General features: G+C 44.6%; 1 protein-coding gene and 1 long non-coding RNA gene across 5 annotated transcripts in view; one reads left to right on the forward strand and one right to left on the reverse strand.

Moving 5' to 3' along the window:
- LOC138647926 (uncharacterized) overlaps positions 1–24,428 on the reverse strand; it is a 422,930-nt gene that overhangs the window by 366,514 nt on the left and 31,988 nt on the right. The gene's annotated exons all lie outside the window — the stretch shown is intronic.
- LOC138647924 (complement factor H-like) overlaps positions 1–24,428 on the forward strand; it is a 258,431-nt gene that overhangs the window by 86,787 nt on the left and 147,216 nt on the right. For all 4 annotated transcript variants that reach the window (XM_069737291.1, XM_069737288.1, XM_069737289.1 and 1 more), the window contains one exon: positions 21,945–22,050. In XM_069737291.1, the coding sequence (XP_069593392.1) occupies positions 21,945–22,050 (106 nt within the window). The remainder of the gene's footprint in view (positions 1–21,944; positions 22,051–24,428) is intronic.

Consider the following 24,428-nt stretch of genomic DNA (forward strand, 5'->3'; position numbering starts at 1 on the left):
TCAAGCTTGAATCCCTGGTTTGGTGATGCTTTCCAAGAGCTGGTCCCGGCTGTACCCAATGATCTTCTAGCTTAGGGAGACTCTTTGCTTTTCCCAGAAGGCACCTGGAATATGCAAATTAGCCTCCTCAAGCTTGAATCCCTGGTTTGGTGATGCTTTCCAAGCAGCTGGTCCCGGCTGTACCCAACGATCTTCTAGCTTAGGGAGACTCTTCGCTTTTCCCAGAAGGCACCTGGAATATGCAAATTAGCCTCTTCAAGCTTGAATCCCTGGTTTGGTGATGCTTTCCAAGCAGCTGGTCCCGGCTGTACCCAACGATCTTCTAGCTTAGGGAGACTCTTCGCTTTTCCCAGAAGGCACCTGGAATATGCAAATTAGCCTCCTCAAGCTTGAATCCCTGGTTTGGTGATGCTTTCCAAGCAGCTGGTCCCGGCTGTACCCAACGATCTTCTAGCTTAGGGAGACTCTTCGCTTTTCCCAGAAGGCACCTGGAATATGCAAATTAGCCTCCTCAAGCTTGAATCCCTGGTTTGGTGATGCTTTCCAAGCAGCTGGTCCTGGCTGTACCCAATGATCTTCTAGCTTAGGGAGACTCTTCGCTTTTCCCAGAAGGCACCTGGAATATGCAAATTAGCCTCCTCAAGCTTGAATCCCTGGTTTGGTGATGCTTTCCAAATTTTATATAATAAAATTGTACTCCTGTGAGCTCTGCCATATCCAATGTTAACTGTGACCCAATCACAATCCATTTCATTAAGGCTGGGGTCACACTAGAGAGAAATACGGATGAGCGAGAGGCGCCAAAACAACGCATTCGGACCAATGTTTCTCTATGGGGCAGCTTCGATCAGCCGTATATTTCTCGGCCATATTTAACGTGCTGAGAAAATCACATCATGTTGCGATTGTCAGCGTATTCCTCAAAAAAATACCAATGAAAGTCTGTGGGGTGAGAAAAATACAGATTGCACACGGACCATCAGTGTGATTTGTGAGAAATACGCACCGGTGTCCTGTAGAAAAGCCAGCAATTCAATGTGGTGTACAGTAAACTCCCAATGACAGGTTAGAATAGATAGAATAAATGTCTACACATAGTATAGGTAGATATATATATATATATATATATATATATATATATATATATATATATATATATATATAATACAGAGCTAGATAGCTTAAAAGCCAATAAGTCCTTACCAAACCCGACAGGATATGAGACATGGTTTACATACTGTAAACCTAGTGATGAGCAAGTTTTCTTGTTGCTCGGGTTTTCCCGAGCATGCTCAGGTGACCTCCGAGGATTTGTGACTGCTCGGAGATTTAGTTTTCATCGCAGCAGCTGAATGATTTACAGCTACTTGCCAGGCTGAGTACATGTGGGGGTTGCCTAGTCGCTAGGGAATCCCCACATGTAATCAAGCTGGCTAGTAGCTGTAAATCATTCAGCTGAGGCGATGAAAACTAAATCTCCGAGCAGTTACAAATACTCAGAGACCACCTGAGCGTGCTCAGGAAAACCCAAGCAACGAGTACACTCGCTCATCACTACATAAACCATTTCATATCCGTTATATTTTTAGATATCCCTCACTAATAATGTTAGTATTGTGTGTCTGCAAAATTTGGGAGCTCTAGGTGTTAAAATAAAGGGTTAAATCACCCCCATCTCTAAAAACATCTGCCCCCAGCCACCCCAGAAAAGGCGTATTCTGGCACTTAGCCACTCTCTTCCCACTCCCCTGTAGCGGTGGGGTAATAAAGAGTTAATGTCCCCTTGCTATTGTAAGGTGACATTAAGCCTGGTTAATAATGGAGAGGTGTCAATAAGACGCAGGGTTTTATTATCTTTATTGTACGCTCAATCCAACTGAAGACCCTCGTTCCCCTGTAAAAAATTCCAAAATAAAAAAGCAACAATATCCCATACCTGTCTGCCGTACAGTCATGTCCCATGCTGTAAATCCATCTGAAGGGGTTAAATACATTTACAACCAGGAGCGCTGCTAATGCCGCCGCTCCTGGCTATAAAAGACTGGGGAATGAATGAAATGAAGGTAATGTAGCTTTGGTGACTAGCGGTGCCGTCACCGAAGCTGCGCCCCCTGGTGGCATAAACTCATTTGAACTGTAGCGTGAGAAAATATTCATAAACGTTCCCACGCTTTATGCCACCATATATATATATATAGACTGTATATATGTTTTCATGAATATTTGAGCCCATGGATCTATTCTGTGTCCATTTTGCATGCCAGCAAGATTTCATATGGATACCATACGGATGACACACGGTTACTTTTTGGAGAAAAAAAATCGCATCCTTGCATTGAATACAGATCACTGTTCAGGAACTTTTCTGCGTATCTCGGCCATAAAAAACGGACCGTATTTTTATACGTTAGGTGTGACCCAGGCCTACTACCCATCCTCTATTTTCCTTCACTGATCCCATTTTTAAAGTGATTATCCAACTTTAATTTTTATTTTTACAAACAGCTGCAGGTGTTCTGTAGAAAATCAAATAAAACACTTATGGCTTATTCTTGCTCCCAACAACAGTGCTGATCCTCCAGTAGTTCTCTTGGGCTTTGTTTATGGGCAATTGTCATATAACCACTGCAGACATTGATCTCAGGGCTCATGCAAGTAATATGTCATATGACCACTGCAGCCAATTATTGACATCACATGACTCTAGCTGTCACATTCTGACCACATGTAAGCACTGATTGCGAGTAGAGATGAGCAAATATTTCAATGTTTGGTTTGGATTACGATCGCCGAATTTGCAATCTTCACCAATTACTTTGTTGAATATTCGCCGAACATAACCGAATGCCATTCATATCAATGGGAGGCAAAAGCAAACACATGCACAATACCTTAGAACTGCCACAAATGCTGCCAAAACACATCAAATGAGGGACAGACACCAGGAAAGTGGCCTCAATACACTCACAGTACTAATTGTAGCATGGCACTGCAGCAATCAGCCAGGCATGAGGTATTGGGGCCTGGGACAGCATTTACAGCTTTCAATTGAACATCACAGTAAGACGAGGTGGGTGATGGATGGGTGTAGGCCTCCTGTGCTACATGCAACAACTCAACCTCCTTTCATACTCAGTCACACTCAGGTGGCACAAATATCAGTTTCATGGACTACTATTGTTAGAAAAATCTAAAGATAGTAACACGGGTAGTTGACTCCAAGGAAGTGGAGGCCTGATGGTCTTGGAGGCCTACTGCTACAGGCAACATGCATGAAGGAGACCCAACCAGGAATCTACACATTTACAAATATTTGTGTTAGACACCAACAAAGTATCATCAATTGCAATAGAGTAGAACTAGTATAGCGGGGACCGACACTTATTCCACTACAGGCAACTCAGCAGATAGAGACTGTAACGGGCAAGGTGGTGGAATCACTGTTCCGTATCCCTCTGAAAGCCTGGAAGGGGCATAACTAGGTGGCCTACCAAATTCCTTCTTGGACAAGTGGCAGCAGGCGAAAACTGAAACCCAAAAAGGGACAAAGAGGTGGCACCAGATGCTACTGTATGGCTCGCCTACAGAAGGTGGCAGCTGACCCCCTACAGCGGGTAAGCTGCTACAGCCTGAATAAGGGATGAAAAATGCATGCAGGCACTGTAGGGACTCTGGAATCATGGGTGCAGATGGGACCAGCTATGGAATAGAAAAGCACTAACAGGTGTGGGCCAGACCGGGTGTTAGACAGATGTTCACTGGCAGATACGATTTGGGTCGGCTGATGAACAGAAGAGCACAGACAGGTATGAGAAGATGGGCACAGACAGGTAAGAGCAGATAGGTACAGGGTAGACAAGCAAACAGACGGACCTGGGGAACCTGACAACTACCAAGCATGCAAGGCAGACTATCAGCATAGCTCAGGCAATTGAATTTTGGAGGAGAAGCCTTAAGTAGAAGGTGTCACCCACCTATAGGCTGGAAATACCTTATTTTGATGCGGGCGGTCCCTTTAAGAGGGAGGGAGCATGCACGCCCTCTAAGCATAGTTCCCGGTCATACAACTGAATATTGGTGGACTCCTACACATAGTGGGTGAGATGAGGAGGTGGTGTGTGAGTGGGAGACACTGAATGTCCTGTCTGTTAAGTACGAGGAGCTGCAACAAAGGGAAAAGTCTGTAATGTCAACAGATCAGAAAGTCTGTAGTAAGAGGGAATGGTCCACTGTGTAAAAGGCAGATGCCAGGTCCAGGTGAAGGATAAGGACAAACTCGCTTCGCTTTCATTTGGTGGTTTGTAAGTTGCTGGTGACTTTAGTCAGGGCATTTTCAGTGGAATGGTGGAGTTTGAAGCCAGATTGTGAACTGTCAAAGGGAAGCAAGAGGAGAGGTGGGAGAACAATTAAAAAAGGATGTGTTGTTCAAGTGGTTTAGAGGCATAGGGGACAAATTATATGGGGTGATAGCTAGACACAGAGATCGGTCAAGGGTGAGCTTTTTGAGGATGGGTGTGAGTGAGGTATGTTTCAATCAGGATGGAAGACACCAGTTGTTATTGACAGGTTGAACAGGAGGTTTAGGCTTGTAATGAAGACCGTGGTAACATTTGGAATGAGGTGGGATGTTATTGTGCTAAGTTCACATGTGGTGAGGCAAAGTCTTCAGTTCAAATGACAGGATAGTGAGAGGGAGGGGGAGCTGGTGGACACAGGAGAGAATTGAAAGTCCTGAATAGCTGCTTAAGGTTGTGAGACAAGTATGATATGAAGGATGAGAAATCGGTTTGTTTTGTTGCAGTGAGCAATTGCACAGCATTTTTACAACTTTGGTTAATGGACGGGCAGAAGAAGCAAAGGTGTGTAGAAATCACACCATACATCTACCCTCTGGCTCAAGACAAAATCAGCTGTGGAGGATATCCACTAATAAAACATAACTTTTAATAGTAAACACTAAAAAACGCACACCCAATAGGACACAAACAAGAAACATATACATACAAAGTGCTCAGGTGAACCAGTGCTCTATATATAAAATGGTTTGATCTCACCCAAGCTGCCGGACACTGTGTAATTCCGTATGACACAATAAGGATCCACGTAGATGAAAGGAGGCAGGGCTAAAATAGTATATCTACCCTGTAGCCCCTTTGTAACTCCTGTCCTAACAAGGACAGGCCCCAAGTGGACCTAACTCAGAGGGACCAATCCACCCAATATGTATGGAGGCAAAGTCCCAAATCCTCTTGAAATATAAATTCTTCCTCCCTACGCGTTTCAACTCCGGTCATGGAGAATCATCAGGGGAGTCTTTATGGAGAAAAATGCCAACAGGCAGAGAGATTGAGGTCAATATAATGTCTGGTGCCTGCAGTGGCTAGGTATTCCAGACTGGAAGTGTCCGTCTGTGTCCATAGTCTCTGATGGAATGACACCCATCCCAGTGAAGCCTCTTTATATACCCAAAACCCCTCCCGCTAGTACCTGAGGTTTTGGGATTTAGAGAAGATGTGGAGTGGATCAAGCCGCCTGATAAACAATGTGCCCTAAACATAGGGGTGCGGTATACAATCCAGACTAATAAATACAAGAGGTGTTCCCTAAACATGAGCTGTGCAGTATGCACGTCCCCCTATATGTATGGAAAAACAGGGCTGCCAAAGAAGAGAAATGACAAATAAGCAATAAATAAAGTGTATAGGGTATCCGGGTAACTGTGAAGATGTAATCAAGGAGTTAACCCCCATGCCACGCATCTTTATAGACGTAATCAATATGCTAGCCCCCATATAGCTGGAAACACTGCATAGCCACACAAAATAGTAATATTGAGGGGTGCATGCAGATCGTAGTAGCGCATAATTGGGGGGGCAGATTATGTACCTATATTATCCCCCCGGACGTAGATAGGGCATAATTATACACAGCCGCGCACATCCGGAACTTACCAAGCGAATCTATATGACGATTAGATTGTAAACAATAGCGCGTGGTAAGCGCGAGAACAGGAAGTTGCGGCGCCATCAAGTGCACGTCACTTCCTGTCCGACGCCCGCATGTGATGTTGGTGAGTGCGTCTTAAGAATGAAGCGCAAGCGGAGTCCCTCCCATGACAACGAAGTCCCCGCTGGCGCAAACATACAAGGGGCGTGACAGAAGGTGTTGTAGAATTTGCACAAACCCTGAGCTGAGCATTATTATCAGGGGGGTAGGCGAGAGGCATAATAAATACCAGTATATCTCCCGCAGATATAGAAGAAACATTAATATAAGTGGCCACATAGTATTAGTCACACTAGCGACCTGCAAAGTAGCGCATGGTGAATATAAATGCCGCATGGTAAACACAACCGCCAAAATAGCGGCACCACACACGTGTATTGCGGCAAAAATCCCCGAGCTCAGCATCATTATCAGGGGATAGGCGAGAGGCATAATAAATACCAGTATATCTCCCGCAGACATAGAAGAGGCATTGATACACAACAGTCTTATACCATCAGGGACTTTATTAATTGTAGAACAACAGGTATTGTATATAGGGCAAGCTGTGCTTGCGGAATCACCTATATTGGCAAAACGATCAGGGAATTCAGACGACGAGTGGGAGAGCATTTGGGGGATATACGTAATAGGAGGGACACCCCGATTGCAAAACATGTTCATGATATACATGGAGGTGATCCCAAGGTCTTACGATTTATGGGGATTGATAGGGTGCATCCGCCACCTAGGGGGGGGTGACCTGGATAAGATGCTTCTACAGAGAGAAGCTAGATGGATCTTTCTCCTGGACACATGCCAACCCCGTGGTCTGAACGAGCAACTTAATTATAGTTGTTTCCTTTAGGTTTTTCCCCCTCTCTTCCCCCTCATTTTATTTCTCCTTTGCCATCCGTTGCTTTTCTCCCTCCAGTTCCCTAATACCTACATATGCCATTCTGCTTGATGGGGCTTTAGCTAGGATACTCTGCCAAAGAAAGCAAGATGTTCTATGATGATCCATTTGGATCCATTTTGGGAACTAGCCACAGCTATCCCTTCTATAACCATCTAGGTTACTATGCAGTGGGCGTCACTTCGATTCTAGTTACCTACATCGCTGCATTTAGAATGTGTGTTTTATCTTTTTTCATGTGCACCCAATTTTATTTACACTTTACATAATTGTCATATGGTATAGTCTTACAACCTCTACCTTAGCCAAATTGTCTCGTTATCCGTCTATGTTTATTGTGTTAGCCTCTACTCCTCCCCCATATATGCATTTATATTCAAAATCTGTCTATTTGTATATTTGCCCTGTTTTTTATGTGGATTGGGTTATTTATATGTACGTTGGCCGGGACCTCTCTGTTATTTAACAGGGGGTCGGCTTGCGTTCCATTGCTGAGACGTATTCGTTAGGGCGCTATTGGGGTTTGGATTTGCCGCAATACACATGTATGTTGCCGCTATTTTGGCGGTTGCGTTTACCATGCGGCATTTTTATTTACCATGCGCTATTTTGCAGGTCGCTAGTGTGACTAATATTATGTGGCCACCTATATCAATGCCTCTTCTATGTCTGCGGGAGATATACTGGTATTTATTATGCCTCTCGCCTATCCCCTGATAATGATGCTCAGCTCGGGGATTTTTGCCGCAATACACGTGTGTGGTGCCGCTATTTTGGCGGTTGCGTTTACCATGCGGCATTTATATTCACCATGCGCTACTTTGCAGGTCGCTAGTGTGACTAATACTATGTGGCCACTTATATTAATGTTTCTTCTATATCTGCGGGAGATATACTGGTATTTATTATGCCTCTCGCCTACCCCCCTGATAATAATGCTCAGCTCAGGGTTTGTGCAAATTCTACAACACCTTCTGTCACTCCCCTTGTATGTTTGCGCCAGCGGGGACTTCGTTGTCATGGGAGGGACTCCGCTTGCGCTTCATTCTTGGGACGCACTCACCAACATCACATGCGGGCGTCGGACAGGAAGTGACGTGCACATGATGGCGCCGCAACTTCCTGTTCTCGCGCTTACCACGCGCTATTGTTTACAATCTAATCGTCATATAGATTCGCTTGGTAAGTTCCGGATGTGCGCGGCTGTGTATAATTATGCTCTATCTACGTCCGGGGGGATAATATAGGTACATAATCTGCCCCCCCAATTATGCGCTACTACGATCTGCATGCACCCCTCAATATTACTATTTTGTGTGGCTATGCAGTGTTTCCAGCTATATGGGGGCTAGCATATTGATTACGTCTATAAAGATGCGTGGCATGGGGGTTAACTCCTTGATTACATCTTCACAGTTACCCGGATACCCTATACACTTTATTTATTGCTTATTTGTCATTTCTCTTCTTTGGCAGCCCTGTTTTTCCATACATATAGGGGGACGTGCATACTGCACAGCTCATGTTTAGGGAACACCTCTTGTATTTATTAGTCTGGATTGTATACCGCATCCCTATGTTTAGGGCACATTGTTTATCAGGCGGCTTGATCCACTCCACATCTTCTCTAAATCCCAAAACCTCAGGTACTAGGGGGAAGGGTTTTGGGTATATAAAGAGGCTTCACTGGGATGGGTGTCATTCCATCAGAGACTGTGGACACAGACGGACACTTCCAGTCTGGAATACCTAGCCACTGCAGGCACCAGACATTATATTGACCTCAATATCTCTGCCTGTTGGCATTTTTCTCCATAAAGACTCCCCTGATGATTCTCCATGACCGGAGTTGAAACGCGTAGGGAGGAAGAATTTATATTTCAAGAGGATTTGGGACTTTGCCTCCATACATATTGGGTGGATTGGTCCCTCTGAGTTAGGTCCACTTGGGGCCTGTCCTTGTTAGGACAGGAGTTACATAGGGGCTACAGGGTAGATATACTATTTTAGCCCTGCCTCCTTTCATCTACGTGGATCCTTATTGTGTCATACGGAATTACACAGTGTCCGGCAGCTTGGGTGAGATCAAACCATTTTATATATAGAGCACTGGTTCACCTGAGCACTTTGTATGTATATGTTTCTTGTTTGTGTCCTATTGGGTGTGCGTTTTTTAGTGTTTACTATTAAAAGTTATGTTTTATTAGTGGATATCCTCCATAGCTTTTTTTTTTTTTTAATGGACGGGCAACTCCGCTCCCTTTCTTTGGCAGCCGTACAGCGGTACGCTTTGTGATTGAAGGCCAAAAAAAAGAACATGTGCTCCAGTAGATGGCAAACGCTGCACAAAGTGGTCTCTGCTCCTTTTTCTCCACCTTCACATCACACACAGTACAGTCCTCAGTGGTGTCACCCCAATTATCCTTTTTTCCTCCCACATCTTAACTCTCCAAGCTCCCAACTGACTGTTGGGGACCACAGATGCCTGAGCCTGCAGATCTTTTCACACATTGTAAGCCATGGGCATAGGAAGTGTACTCTAAAGATTCACAGAGTCAAGAGAAGGAAATCATCTGCACCACTGGCCACAATTTTTTTCAGTTTGATCCACGGCCAGACAAAGTTGCATAAATCAAACCCTCATCAACGGATGTTAACCTCATTGGGTGAAGATGATCCATTCATGACGAGACTCAGATACTTGAGGCACTCGTGAACTGTACTGTGCTGTCAAGGCTGTAAGAGGAGGATGACTTAGGGCGAGGAATGAAAGAACAGAGAGGATGATGATGGGGTAGTAGATCACACTTGGTGTAACTCAGAGGCATGCAGCTGAGTACTTAAGCAGAAGAGGAAGAGGAGGAGGAAGATGAAGAGGCTACGTAGACACAGAGTTATGCAACCACGACAACCAATGCATCCTGAGCCCCAACTCTGGCAGTGGAAAACACCGTTTGCAGTTTTGCAGTTGCCTATCTTGGGTCCTTTTTTCAGACCGGCAAAAATCTAAAAAATCACTTTAGTTGTAAAGTTTTTAAAAAAGACCTAGCAGAGTAAAAAAATAAATAAATAATTACAGTACTACATATATGAACTGCCACGTGCGGGATCAACATGCATTAACCTTCAATGTTACTGTGCTAAAATGCAGGCTAGCAGGCCTCGCCAACCACTGTTCACCACATCAACCGCATCTTCTGATTCTTCCTCCTCCCTCACCATGGCAAGTGCTGTCACACAGGTTTCCGGTCGAAGAACCTCCACTTGTTTACCCCCTACAGTTGAGGTGACTGAGAGTCTGTCAGCTGATATGGAATTGGACATGCCTGCTGTTTTTGACTGATCTAACATACCAAGCACATCTCATCTTTCTCAATCCACCATAGCATCTCCGCCTGCACCTCTCTTACAGTCCAGTAGCTTGTCGTGTTCACCCTACTCCACCCCGTGTCAGCACAGCAGCAAACCCTCATTTGTGCAATTGTGTTCACATAAATATTCTTTCCTCCTACACATGGCAAGCTAACACCTTGAACTACACCATCTTCAATCAACTAATAATAATAATATGCTTTATTTATATATTGCAAACACATTCCGAATAGCTTTACAAGTCAACAGTTCATATGAAACAGTCAAAAGTTACCAAGTTTAAGATAATCAAACAATTAAAGCAAAAATAATGAAGACCCTGATATTCAGAGCTTACAATCTTGTTATGATTAGGTAATTCAGAACCACAATGGACCTTGAAGTTCAGAGCACACAAAGTGACCTGACAATAACCAAAAGACATAGGACGAGCTCTGAGACGTGGGAACTCTGCTGACCGCAATCCCTAATCCTATCCAACCACACTAGAGGCAGCCGTGGATTGCGCCTAACGCTCCCTATGCAACTCGGCACAGCCTGAGAAACTAGCTAGGCCTAAGATAGAAAAATAAGCCTACCTTGCCTCAGAGAAATACCCCAAAGGAAAAGGCAGCCCCCCACATATAATGACTGTGAGTAGAGATGAAAATAAAAACGCAGAGATGAAATAGATTTAGCAAAGTGAGGCCCAACTTACTGAACAGACCGAAGATAGGAAAGATAACTTTGCGGTCAACACAAAACCCTACAAACAACCACGCAGAGGGGGCAAAAAGACCCTCCGCACCGACTAACGGTACGGAGGTGCTCCCTCTGCGTCCCAGAGCTTCCAGCAAGCCAGAAAAAACAATTAAGCAAGCTGGACAGAAAAAATAGCAAACAAAAATAACACAAGCAAAACTTAGCTTATGCAGAGCAGACAGGCCACAGGAACGATCCAGGAGGAAGCAAGACCAATACTAGAACATTGACTGGAGGCCAGGAGCAAAGCACTAGGTGGAGTTAAATAGAGCAGCACCTAACGACTTCACCACATCACCTGAGGAAGGAAACTCAGAAGCCGCAGTACCACTCACATCCACCAACGGAAGCTCATAGACAGAATCAGCCGAATTACCACTTGTGACCACAGGAGGGAGCTCTGCCACAGAATTCACAGCACAATCTACAATGAGGGGGGTGACATAAATTACAGGTGCTTATTTACAATGATGGTTAAACCATCTTGAGGAAAAGTGTGGTAGATAAAGGCTGCATGAGCCTTTTGGGTATAATTGAGTTTGATGGCGAATTATGCTCAGAGAAGTAGAGAATAAGCTATATACACTGCTCAAAAAAATAAAGGGAACACTAAAATCCCACAACCTAGATATCACTGAATGAAATATTCCAGTTGTAAATCTTTATTCATTACATAGTGGAATGTGTTGAGAACAATAAAACCTAAAAATGATCAGCGTAAATCACAAATAATATCCCACGGAGGTCTGGAGTTGGAATGATGCTCAAAATCAAAGTGAAAAATGAAGTTACAGGCTGATCGCTGTTATACCACCACACAAGGACCACGGACTCCAGCACTATTCCAATCGTAAGCCGCTGTACCAACAGAGAAGCACAAGTAAGTGCAAATTAATTACTTACAGAGTTCCCAAGTATAGGTTTACAACCTATCTGCCATAAAACTCACCATTATCAGGGATTGGCCAAAACCCAACACCATTTATGAAGCACAGCAGTTCCTTGGGTTGGTAGGCTACTACTGGAGATTCATCAGGGGCTTCACCAAGATGGCCGCACCCTGCAGGAATTTCTAGTGGACCAATCCAAGATGGCCAAGAATAAGAATCCTCCGTTCGAGTGGAACAGCAGGTTTGAAGAATACTTCACCCGATTGAAGTTGGCTCTCACAGGAGATTAAGTCCTGGCCTTTTCTGACTATGATCAACCATTCATACTTTACACTGACGCCAGCAATGTGGGGTTTGGGAGCAGTGCTATCACAAGTGCAGAGAGGCATAGAGAGAATGATTGCCTACACCAACAGGAAGCTTCATCCCACTGAAAGGAACCCCGACAACTATAGTTCCTTCAAGTTGGAGTTTCTCGCCATAGTCTGGGCTGTGACCGAGCGATTCAAGCACTACCTGGCTTCAGCAAAGTTTACCGTCTTCACGGACAATAATCCGCTGAGTCACTTGGACACCGCAAGGCTAGGTGCATTGGAACAGCGATGAATGGCCCGGCTGTCCAACTACAAGTTTTCCCCTTGATAAAGCGGTGCATTTGCCATGCGAAACGCACATCGGGGTCTGCCTACACCTGGCCCAGGATCCTCTCTTGCTCTGCCTTTCGTAAGTTCTGCCCTCCTGGTGTTTGCTTTGCCACTGTTACAATAACTTGTTTGGAATGGCGATCTTACCACTCTATTGAGCTTATATGCACTGGCACTTTACCTAAAAATTTCCCCATTATTTACTCGGGCATGTGCAAGTATGGACCCTTTGGGTTTCTCTGTCTCTACCCTGTGATTTTATCATATGTAATATCTAACTGCTATTTTTGTCTATATACTTGTTATTGTTACTAATAAAAAAGGCTTGTTTTTTTACTATGGATACCTAGTTGCTCCTTGTTTTCCTTTTTTCATGATATTTGGAGAGGGTATCTATGACATTGAATATGTCACTGAGGTTTTTGCATTTACGAAGTTTACCATCAAGTACCGAGCAGGGCATAAGAACGCCAATGCTGATGCGCTGTCCAGGATGCCCACTCTACCAGACGAGGAAGAAGACCTGGAAGAGCTAGAAGAAATCAAGTTAACAGCCTTCCACTGCCCCGAGGTGGCCCAGTGCTCCCATTGCATGAGGAACAAGCGCTATGTCATGCAAGAGGCCACATTTAACCCGTTGCTCCACCATGGATGGGCAGAGATGCAGGATAGTGACCAGCTAGTCCGCCAAGTAAAGGAGTTGCTGACAAGCTGACTCACACCCTGGCTCAGATGCTCCACAGGAAATGCAACAGTTTTGGAAGCAGAAGGACAAGCTTTTCATCTATGAGGGTAAGCTGTGTCAGACGAACATCAACTCGTGCACACGTGAACTGGTTTGGCAAGTAGTAGTCCCGAAGAGGGATGCGCCAATGGTCTTAGAGGCGCGCCACAATGGAGCAGGACACTTCAGGAGGATGAAGCTGGAGGTCCTACTTCATGAGAGATTCTACTGGTTGGTATGAGGAAGACCATTGAGAGGTGGTGCCAAGAATGTGCAACATGGGAAAGGAAAGACCATAACAGCCAGCGAGCCCCACTACAGCCAATCATCACGAAGCAGCTGCTTGAACTGGTAGCTTTGGATCACGTGAAGTTGACTCCAAGTAGGACTGGCTACACCTATGCTCTGACCATTGTGGACAATTAGTCAAGGTTTCTGGTAGTGGTGCCTGTCAATGACCAAACAGCAAAGACTGCAGCCAAAGCATTCCAAGAACATTTTTGTCAACTGCACGGTTACCCTGAACAAGTGCTCAAAGTCCCAGCCTTTGAGGCAAAAGTGTTCCAGGAGTTCTGTAACCTGTACCGCTTCCAGAAGATCAGGACGATGCTGTACCATCAGCACACTAATGGCATGTGCGAGAAATTGAACCAGGTGGTAACTGACCTGATGAAGACCTTGCCCCTGAAAGACAGAAATCTGGCCAGGGAAGTTGCTGGATTTGGTAGATCTATACAACTATATCCCAGTGAACTCAACCAACTCTACACCTACCTACCTGATGAGAGGGAGACCTGGCAAATTACCCATTGACTTGGACATGGGAGTCCTAACACCTGAAATGACATCACCAGATGCAGGCTGGGATACAGAGCGGCAGCGCAATTCCACAAAGTGCAAGAATGTGTAGAGAAAAGTTTGTCCCGGGCAAGACAGAGACAGGAAAAGAGCTACAACCAACAAGCTCCTGCTACTCCTTTAGTACCGGGAGAAAAAGTTCTCAAAAAGAAAAAGGAGAATTCACAAACCAGATGTCAGTGGGAGGTTCAGCCATACACCATTTTACCTTCAGACTTTGAGAACACAAAGGTGTGCCTCATCAGTAAAGATGGAGGAGAAACCTCAGTGGCAGTGTCGAGGGATCATCTAAACCCATGCCCTAACCAACTAAAAGAGATGATTGAAGATCAAGACATCCTCAGCCAATAGAAGAAGTGGAAGAAAAGATAAGCACAGTACTCGGCAAGTTCCCTCTAAATTAGACAAGAGTGAACCAGGCCATAGCAGTGCCCGTTTTGACCTTCCCCCAGCTAGTAGTACCAAAAAGAGATGCTGTCACGCCGTAAACGGCGATAAAGGGGCAGGACGGCGTACTGGGACCCGCACCTGTCCCTACCACTTAAATGGGGCCCTGGCTTTCCCTTATCTCGGGGTACCTATGATGGTTAGAAGGCCCGAGCTGCCAACGTATCCCTGTCTCCTGTGCAGGCCCTATCAGGGGCTCCCTCTCCCCCCAAAGAGGTGGACCGCACCAGTGTAATAATACCACAAATAACAGGGTATACAGACAAGGTAACTAAAAGTCTCAAACTCACCAAATGCTCACACAACCACAGAGGAAACACAGAGAAGGGAAGAGAAGAAGGAATACACTTAGGAAGGAAAACAGGTTTAACATGCAACCAAAACTGCAGACACCAATCTCTGTAAATAAACCTCCAACACTACGCTCCTTCAACCTCCAAGCCAGGCAGTAGAACTGATCACTGACAATAGCTGAAGTCAGGACTGGGTCTATATAGAGGATCAGATTACAAAATCCACTTCAGCTGAGAGAGACCCAGCTCTCAGCAACTCAGCAAAAAGGTTAACTCCTGCACTGCTGGCACAAAGCAGCCAGGTCAGCTTCTGTTCACTGTGTGTGAACGAGGCCCAGAGCGCTGCGGTTCTCTGGAACCTCTCTGTCGCAGTAGCCCCATGACAGATGCGACCCAAGACCAACCTGAAGACCAACGGGCTCCAGCAGCAGATGCCACACTAGCAGCGGAGCAAGAGAATCCACCCCTTGCCAGCGGTGAATCTGTCATGCCCACAGTGAGCAGGGGTAATCCTAGAAAATCAGGTATACCTCTGCTACAAAGAGTCACCCGTAGCATAGCCAATAGAGAGTGCACTACACCAGTGGTAGCAAGCACAGTGAATCCGGTCAGGTCACTATCAATACTATAATAAATGTTTATGCTTCCTCAGTCTTGGAGTACTGAATTTTAATCAGCATGATTTGTTTGAATGGAGGCACTTCAGATATCACAATACAACCTATAAATTTTTTCTTCCAAAATAAGTGTATGCTCCTGGAACAACAGAAAAACATATAAACCTATAAGAATATAGTCCAGATCCTCAAAATACCCAAAAAGATAAAACTCTGAGGACTATATACCATAATGGAAGCAAAATGCCAAGATTTACAAATATAACAAATTTTATTTAAATATCATGATAACAATAACATCACATTAATAGTAAATCCTTGAGAAAAACCAATAGCAAACAAAGAAACAGAAGAGAGAAATTGTGCCAGGCAGCAAAACGCAGGGTGGAAATCCACACCACAATAGATATCCTAATATAAACGGCCTCTATCAGGGATACCATGTGTTTAAACAGCCATGATTAATTAAGTCATGACAGACTTAAAAGAGAGGGTTCAAACATGATGTAGAAAAGCCAGGGTAATATAGTCTATTGTGTTCACCAGAATAACTGACTGGTTTGAACCACTAACATAGCAGGTGAAAGAAGGTTAGACAGTAATATGTAATCCTGCTGTACCTGTAGCCATGGCTGATCTATAGAGGGTGGGTAGATCCTGCTGATGTGCTGCCAAGCGCCTCAACGCGCGTTTCGTCTGATGAGCTTCGTCAGGAGCAATAGGTATCTTGCTTTCTGTCCCTTCTCTGTCCTCTCCTGCTGTCTGCTCAGCCCTGGGTTGGACCGCATTTTTCGGTCCCATAGAATCTGTGACCTCCTGATTTCTTGACTCTAATGAGGGAGTCCTACAACATTTCACCCTGGTTCTCAGAACCGCTGCCCATGCTATGCTGGACCCCCCTCTTATAACATTACTGGGCACAGCGACTCCTGGCCAGGCAGCCCTGTAAGCTGCACGTGCGCCCAGGCCCTCACTGACTAAAACCAGTAAACCTAACTATCTTTCTGCCACTCTGCCCCTTCTACTCTAACTATACACTACAGTGCCCTCCTCTAATGGCCAACTATGGACACTACGCCCCTATCACTATACTGGGCCCAGGGACAAATGTTCCCTATAAAGTATAAGTGCAAGTGCATAGCAAACAATGGCATTACATAAATATACAGAAGATATATAATATATAAATATACAGAAGGTATAGCAATGCTCTTGTACACTGTGGTAATACACTTTATGTGTAGCAGTACCACTGTGTAGAACACCTTAACAACATTCATTATTTGCATTCTTAAAGGGGTTGGGGAGAAGAGGGAACAACAATACTTTCACATCCCCTACACCTACTTGCCTCAACATTTTCTTGTGTGAGACAGGACTCCTCTCCACACTCACACCTATGCAAAGTTCTTGATAAGGCCCACCTTGTATGCAATAGTGGCAGCAAAATCTTATATTGGTCAACAAGTGCTGGATGTAGGACATTTTTGCTGCCTGGCTGTAGTGAATATCAAAGAGGCCAGTCTTTTATTGTAGTGATATTCTCTGACATGACTATCTCATTCATACAGAAAGCAGCAGTAGTTTGTGTATTTACCTTGGAGTCCAAGTAAGAGGGCAACCACCTTTAAGTCACCACAGAGGTACCACAGATGTTGGTCATAGTTCAGGTACCCTAACAGCTGTTTATGTTTTCATGGGTTTCTTTCATGTGGACTGCACAACCAACTGGAATTGAAGTTAGTGCATTGCCATTATGAAGCAAGACAGTCTTTAGGCTTGTTTTATTCGAATTGATGAAGAGCCCCTTTTCCACTGGATTATGACTTATCTTCAGAGCCTCCATTAAACTGGATGTTGTTGCATGCCACAAGATCACACTCCATGAAAATGTATAGGTCAAGACCTTTATCACAGTTGTGGAACAAAAAAAATCCCAGTATGGAGATTACACTACTGTAGCCTGGAACTTAAGAGCTCTGCTGTACTCTTGGACAGATCAAAATCATTATCAATATTCATTCAGTTCACTTTTGTGTTATAAGTAGTGTTGAGCATTCCGATACCGCAAGTATCGGGTATCGGCCGATACTTGCGGTATCGGAATTCCGATACCGAGATCCGATACTTTTGTGGTATCGGGTATCGGTATCGGATACACAGAGATGTGTAAAATAAAGAATTAAAATAAAAAATATTGATATATTTACCTCTCCGGCGGCCCCTGGACTCAGCGCGGGTAACCGGCAGGCTTCGTTGTTCAAAATCAGCGCTTTTAGGACCTGAGAATCACGTCCCGGCTTCTGATTGGTCGCGGGCCGCCCATGTGACCGCCACGCGACCAATCACAAGCCGCGACGTCACCGCAAGCTATTAGCGCGCTCATTTTTGAAAAATGAGCGCGTTAATGACTTTCAAAGACGTAGCGGCTTGTGATTGGTCGCGGCCACGCGACCAATCACAAGCCGCAACGTCACCGCAAGCTATTAACGCGCTCATTTTTAAAAATGAGCGCGTTAATGGCTTTCAAAGACGTAGCGGCTTGTGATTGGTCGCATGGCCGCGACCAATCACAAGCCGCGACGTCACCGCAAGCTATTAACGCGCTCATTTTTAAAAATGAGCGCGTTAATGGCTTTCAAAGACGTAGCGGCTTGTGATTGGTCGCGGCCACGCGACCAATCACAAGCCGCTACGTCTTTGAAAGCCATTAACGCGCTCATTTTTAAAAATGAGCGCGTTAATAGCTTGCGGTGACGTCGCGGCTTGTGATTGGTCGCGTGGCCGCGACCAATCACAAGCCGCTACGTCTTTGAAAGTCATTAACGCGCTCATTTTTAAAAATGAGCGCGTTAATAGCTTGCGGTGACGTCGCGGCTTGTGATTGGTCGCGTGGCCGCGACCAATCACAAGCCGCTACGTCTTTGAAAGTCATTAACGCGCTCATTTTTCAAAAATGAGCGCGCTAATAGCTTGCGGTGACGTCGCGGCTTGTGATTGGTCGCGTGGCGGTCACATGGGCGGCCCGCGACCAATCAGAAGCCGGGACGTGATTCTCAGGTCCTAAAAGCGCTTATTTTGAACAAAGAAGCCTGCCGGTTACCCGCGCTGAGTTCAGGGGCCGCCGGAGAGGTAAATATATCAATATTTTTTATTTTAATTCTTTATTTTACACATCCCTATGGATCCCAGGGCCTGAAGGAGAGTTTCCTCTCCTTCAGACCCTGGGAACCATGAGAATACCTTCCGATACTTGATGTCCCATTGACTTGTATTGGTATCGGATATCGGTAACGGCGATATCCGATATTTTTCGGGTATCGGCCGATACTATCCGATACCGATACTTTCAAGTATCGGACGGTATCGCTCAACACTAGTTATAAGGTGTGGGTCAGTTAACATCGCTGAAATAGTCTGGATCCTGAAAAGAAGATTCTTTGTGGCACACTAAGCTCCCTCTTTTTCCTCACTTGATTCCATTGAAAAGTTTTCTGGTTCTTTTGAATCCATCAGTTCTTTTGTATGTGGTACTGGGCATAATGCAGATAGGATGTTTGGATACTGTAAAGTCCACTTCTTTTTCCTTGAAACTCCATTCCTAATGGGGGCATCATGCAAAAATAGCAATAGTGTGATCGGTTGGCTCTCTGCAGATCATTGGGACTGGAAAATTCAAAGATTTCCTCTTCCCATGCAACCACTGGATAAGATGGGACTCTTGTCCTGATCTGCTATTCTGCAGCCAAAATACAGGTCAGAGGGTTTCCTTATCATAGAAGTGAAGTTTTGCCTTTGTGATGCAAAAGTGACTGTTAGGAGTCGAGTTCCTGCCACTGCACAGGGGGAATCTCGAACGATGTCCGCTGCGGTCTCCCATTCTCCTCCAGTCTCAGTGGAACCTGCTCAGCAGAGACGTCGGTTCCAGCGTCTGGCTCCGGCTGATACTGTGCGCTTGGTTACTGCTGCTTTTCCAGGCTCTGCCTTTGTAGCCAATACTGATCAGCAGCGAGCAGGCGTTTCAGGGACTAAGACCTGCTTTTCCCATACTGAGCATGCCCACAGGATGACCTCTCATTGGAGGTCGGGGTCACATGCTCAGGTCCTGTAGCAGCTCCTATTGGACCATTAGGAAGGTCCTTGAGAGCTACAGCTATAAAAGGTTTGCATGGCCGCACGGCCATGCGCTAGTATAAACTTGATAACGTATGTGTGTAGATGAATGTCTGTCGATGGATGAATGTCAAACAGAAATCAGTCCCAGGAGCGCTGAAGGAAACTCAGACAACATATGTTGTTTGCCACAACGCGTTTCAACGGTAAACACCATCTTCTTCAGGTGGGAAACGACATATGTTGTCTGAGTTTCCTTCAGTGCTCCTGGGACTGATTTCTGTTTGACACACATTCTTATCCTCCTTTGGAGGTATTCAGCTGGAGCTGCAGTGGTGCTCGACAACTCCCTTTCATCTCCCCTTCCCTGGGTCAATTCCTCTGGGCTCCCCTCTGACTGCTTTCACTTATCTTGCTTGTCGATGGATGAAAGCTCCTTAATCATTCGCATTCCTTGTGTTGACTGCTCACAAATGGTGGAAGATACCTAGTGCCCAACAGTGCTACCTGCACACTTAGCACACATTTCTGCGTCTATTCGCAGTGCCCGCCTGTATGGCACAGTGCGCAATCAGTGCGCTTTCCTGACAGCCGGTCAGTGTAGGGTGGGAATTCCCGCTTGGATTCAGCATCTGACTTGGGGCGTCCTCAGTCGTGGGCTCAAAAGCCACCAAGGGTTAGAACGAGTCTAGTCACCAGTTTAGTGGGGGTGATTCATAGGGATCCCACTAGTATCTTTCAGCTGCACCCTGTGACTGCTAACAGGGCGCAGCGTATTTACGGCGACTCTGTGAAGCAACAGAGTTCGCTACCATTCACAGTGGGTGAGGTCTAACCCACGTGTGAGCAAGCATCCATCTGCCATTACTCAGCAGCAGGTGTCATCTCTGCACGGTGGACCCCGGACTGCGAACGCACCTCGTATTCTCTATTATTATTATTTGGTGCATTCCGCCAGTCCTAACAGTGGCTCCTCCGAATATGTAGCAAAAACTATCCGCTTTGTAAATGCAAGAACGAGGCATATTTGTAAAAACATTGCCAATTCAACATGCCAATTCAGCATGCTGATTCAGCATGATAAATACAGCATTCTGAGAGTGTATCCTATAATCGGATCACATTCATCCATTAAAGTTTATGGGTGCGAGTGATCCATCGGACTGCACTTGTATGTTTTTGGAATGCAGTCCGATGTACTCCACATAGAGTCAATAGAGAACATGGAAAAATTAAGATTCTCCCTCTTCTCCGCAACAGTGCTGCAATTTTTTAATGCAAGAGAATTGGATCACACTGACGACACTCGGATCAAACTCTGACAGAGTTTGATCTGAGGGCCATTAGCATAATCGTCCCAATTCTCTCGCATGAGAGAATATACAGCAGAGTGAGCGTCCCCTTAATGCTTATCTCCGTGCATTCAGGCAAAAGACATGTTTCACTCAAAGGGATGTAAAGGACCAGAACTCTATTGCCACCTATTGGAAGCAGCGATCTCAAAGTCAATATCGAATCTTTAACGAGCCTTGCCATATGACTTAGGATAAAACACACACTGTTCTGAAAATTGAGATTCTGGTTTGGCTTTTATCCTAAGTCATATGACAAGGCACGTTAAAGACTCAATATTGACTTTTATTGTTAGTACTTCGAATAGGTGGCAATAGAGTTCAAGTCCTCTTCCTCTCAGATGATGCAATTTGCATATTTAATTTCCCAGAGGAGAATTGCGGGGCTTATAGTTATAAGTCTCTTTACTCTGACATGCCAGGCTAGGCTTGTTACTTTCCAAAAGAAGAAATGTTATCCCTTGAAGCTTAATGGGATGACAACATTTAGCTTCACCATAGGCTGTGTAGGTCTCCTCCTTACATACCTTTTTGAGGATTATTTTTTATTTGGCTTATAAGAAAAAACTATTAACCTGGTGTTTTTTAATTCTTAAGCAGTTTTATTTGTCATAGATTTTAACATGTATTTTCTTCAGTCATTTTTCAAATCCTGTAGAACAATTTAGGAGAAAATGTCTTTTAAAAAGGCCCTATCTAGAGCAGGCTATGTTTTGAAAAGAAACAAGTGAAATACACTAAAAGCAAGAAGAAAAATACCACCATAAAATATTTTTTATAGAACTGTTTATATCTCAGTATTGCTTTTCAACATTTATCTGGCTGCAGCCTTTCAAAAATATATTAGAAAACACCAGGTAATTAGAGACTGCTCAAAAATCCAGAGAAAGGATTAATCATTTTACTACAAAATATAAGTAAGCATTGCACAGAAAAAAAGTTTTGTCTGTGTCACAAATAACCCTATTCCTTCATTTTTCTGCTTTACACAGAGAAATCATGCGGTCATCCCGGAGAGATCTCCTTTGGCACATTTGAACTGAAAAATGGATATGAATTTGTATTTGGAGCTGAGGTGGAATACTCTTGTGATGAAGGGTGAGTATACAATCTTCCTCTATGCTTTGCAGAGCAATGTGATTGGTTTTCCCAAGTTCACAAGGCTAGGGCTTCACCGCTTTCGGAAGAGAAAATATTTTTAAGTACAAATGCCATTGAAGACATTTAATCCCCTCCTGCCGCAGCCCATATTTGTTTTCGATACTTAAAATTTTCTTCTGCTTCCTATTTTTTAAATTTTTTGTAGACATTAGAGATGGGTGAACCCAAACAGTGAAGTTTGGGGTCCATTCTAAACACCTACTGCTCGAGCACAGACCCCAAACAAGGACTTCTCCAGGAAGACCATGTTACTGTTCGAGTTTGGCATCCTGAACATCATGTGTTTCCCACGCTGTCATCTGCATGACAGTGCGAGAAACACCTAAGGCCCTGACTGGCAGTCAGAGCGCTGCGACTCCCATGCTGTCAGATGACAGCATGAGTCTGCAGCTGTGACCAGAGGTAAAAAGTCTACCTCTGGTCACAGAGGCATTGTCTGATGGGAGTACTACGCAAATCAGCCTACACCTGCTGTCGCTGATAAAAGCAAGAACAGTGGCCGGCTGATGGGATTATTCATCAGCCAGCACCTGCAATATAAATAAATTAATTCATGTAAAAAATTTCTGTGGGTTCTCCTGTATTTTTGATAACCAGCCAGGCAAAACTGAGGGTTACCAAGCTGATTTTTTAAAATTATTTAAATAAATAATAAAAAAAACAGCATGGAGTCCCTCCATTTTTGACAACCAGCCTTGCTAAAACAGACAGCTGGGAGTTGGTATTCTCAGGCCAGTAGGGTGGCATGGATATTGGCCCCCCAGCCTAAAAATAGCAGCCCGCAGCTGCCCCAGAAAAGGTGCATCTATTAGATGTGTCAATTCTAGCACTTTGCCCAGCTCCTCCAACTTGACCTGTGGCAGTGGCAATTGGGGTAATATTTGTGAGGTTCATGTCACCCTTGCATTGTCAGGTGACATCAAGCCCACAAGTTAGTAATCAAGAAGCGTCTATAAGACGCCCCCGTTACTAACTCCATAGTCATATTGTAAATAAGCACACAGCCAAAATAAAGTTTTTTATTTGAAATAAAAAGGCACACAGCTTTACTTTTTTATTTAAAAATAACAAACATAGTTATACTCACCTAATGCACATTCCTTTTTTTCCTGCTTTCAGTGTTTACTGTACATATTAAATACGGTGAAAAATATAAAATTAACACCTGACTTTTATTTTATTGCATTCTCATTAGTGTTGAGCACTGGAATACTGCAAATATCGGGTATCGGCCGATATTCGCTGTATCGGAATTCCGATACCGAGTTCCGATACTTTTGTGATATCGGATACCGGAATTGGAAGTTCACATAGTGCAATTATGCACTATAATGGAGTGTGCGTGGTACGTGGGCGGAGACTGGGTGTGTGTGTGCGGGCGGGGTCTGAGCGTGACCGGGGGGTCTGTGAGGGCCTGCCGGGGGTCTGTACGGGCTTCACGGGGGTCTGTGCGTGCCTGCCGGGGGTCTGTGCGGGCTGCAGGGGGTCTGTGCGGGCCTGCCGTGGGTCTGTGCGGGCTTGCTGGGCGTCTGTGTGGGCTGCCGGGGGTCTGTACGGGCCTCACAGGGGTCTGTGCATGCCTGTCGGGGCTCTGTGCGGGCCTGCCAGGGCTCTGTGCAGGCTGCCGGGGCTCATCATTTCAGGACCGGTTGCCTGGTGTTGCTCTCTATGGCCTCAAGCTTCTCCAGCCACAATCCCTCAAGGGGAATATCAACATTTTTTGGAAAAAATTTAAGGAGCGCTATGGCTATAGAGCACACTGCAATGGATTAGCTGTAAACAAACCTTTCATTAAACCACAACAGCGGACCGCTACGTTCCTCAGGTGGATTTACAGACAGTGTAGGAAGTGACACATTAAATAGGGATAATGACCAATAGGATGGAAGCATTTAATGATGTCGATTAACCCTTTGTATACCAGCGGTCAGCTGTCAGAAATGCAGCAATTGAAACCAAAATCTAAAATAAAAAAAAAAAATCAACAAATAATTGAAAAATAATTAAAGAAAAATCAAACAGTGATATAAAATATAAAATGTACAATATATAGATGTAAAAATATATCAAATATAGCAAGATAATGATAAAATAAAATATTATGTGGGACTTAAAGATAATTACATTTCAAAGTGATTCAACCACCTAATCACCTAGAACAGAAAAAACGAAAAAGAACAAAACGAAAAAGAACTAAAAAAGGCTCACCTGCGGCTTCAGTCTGTCCCGAAGTGATCAGCGCTGCTGCAAGCGATCAGCGGTGTGGAAGAGAGAGGTTTTAATCCAGCTCAAAAACTTCTAGTATGGGACTGGCT

This window comes from Ranitomeya imitator, chromosome 8 (assembly GCF_032444005.1).
Source record: "Ranitomeya imitator isolate aRanImi1 chromosome 8, aRanImi1.pri, whole genome shotgun sequence".
Lineage (NCBI taxonomy): Eukaryota > Metazoa > Chordata > Amphibia > Anura > Dendrobatidae > Ranitomeya > Ranitomeya imitator.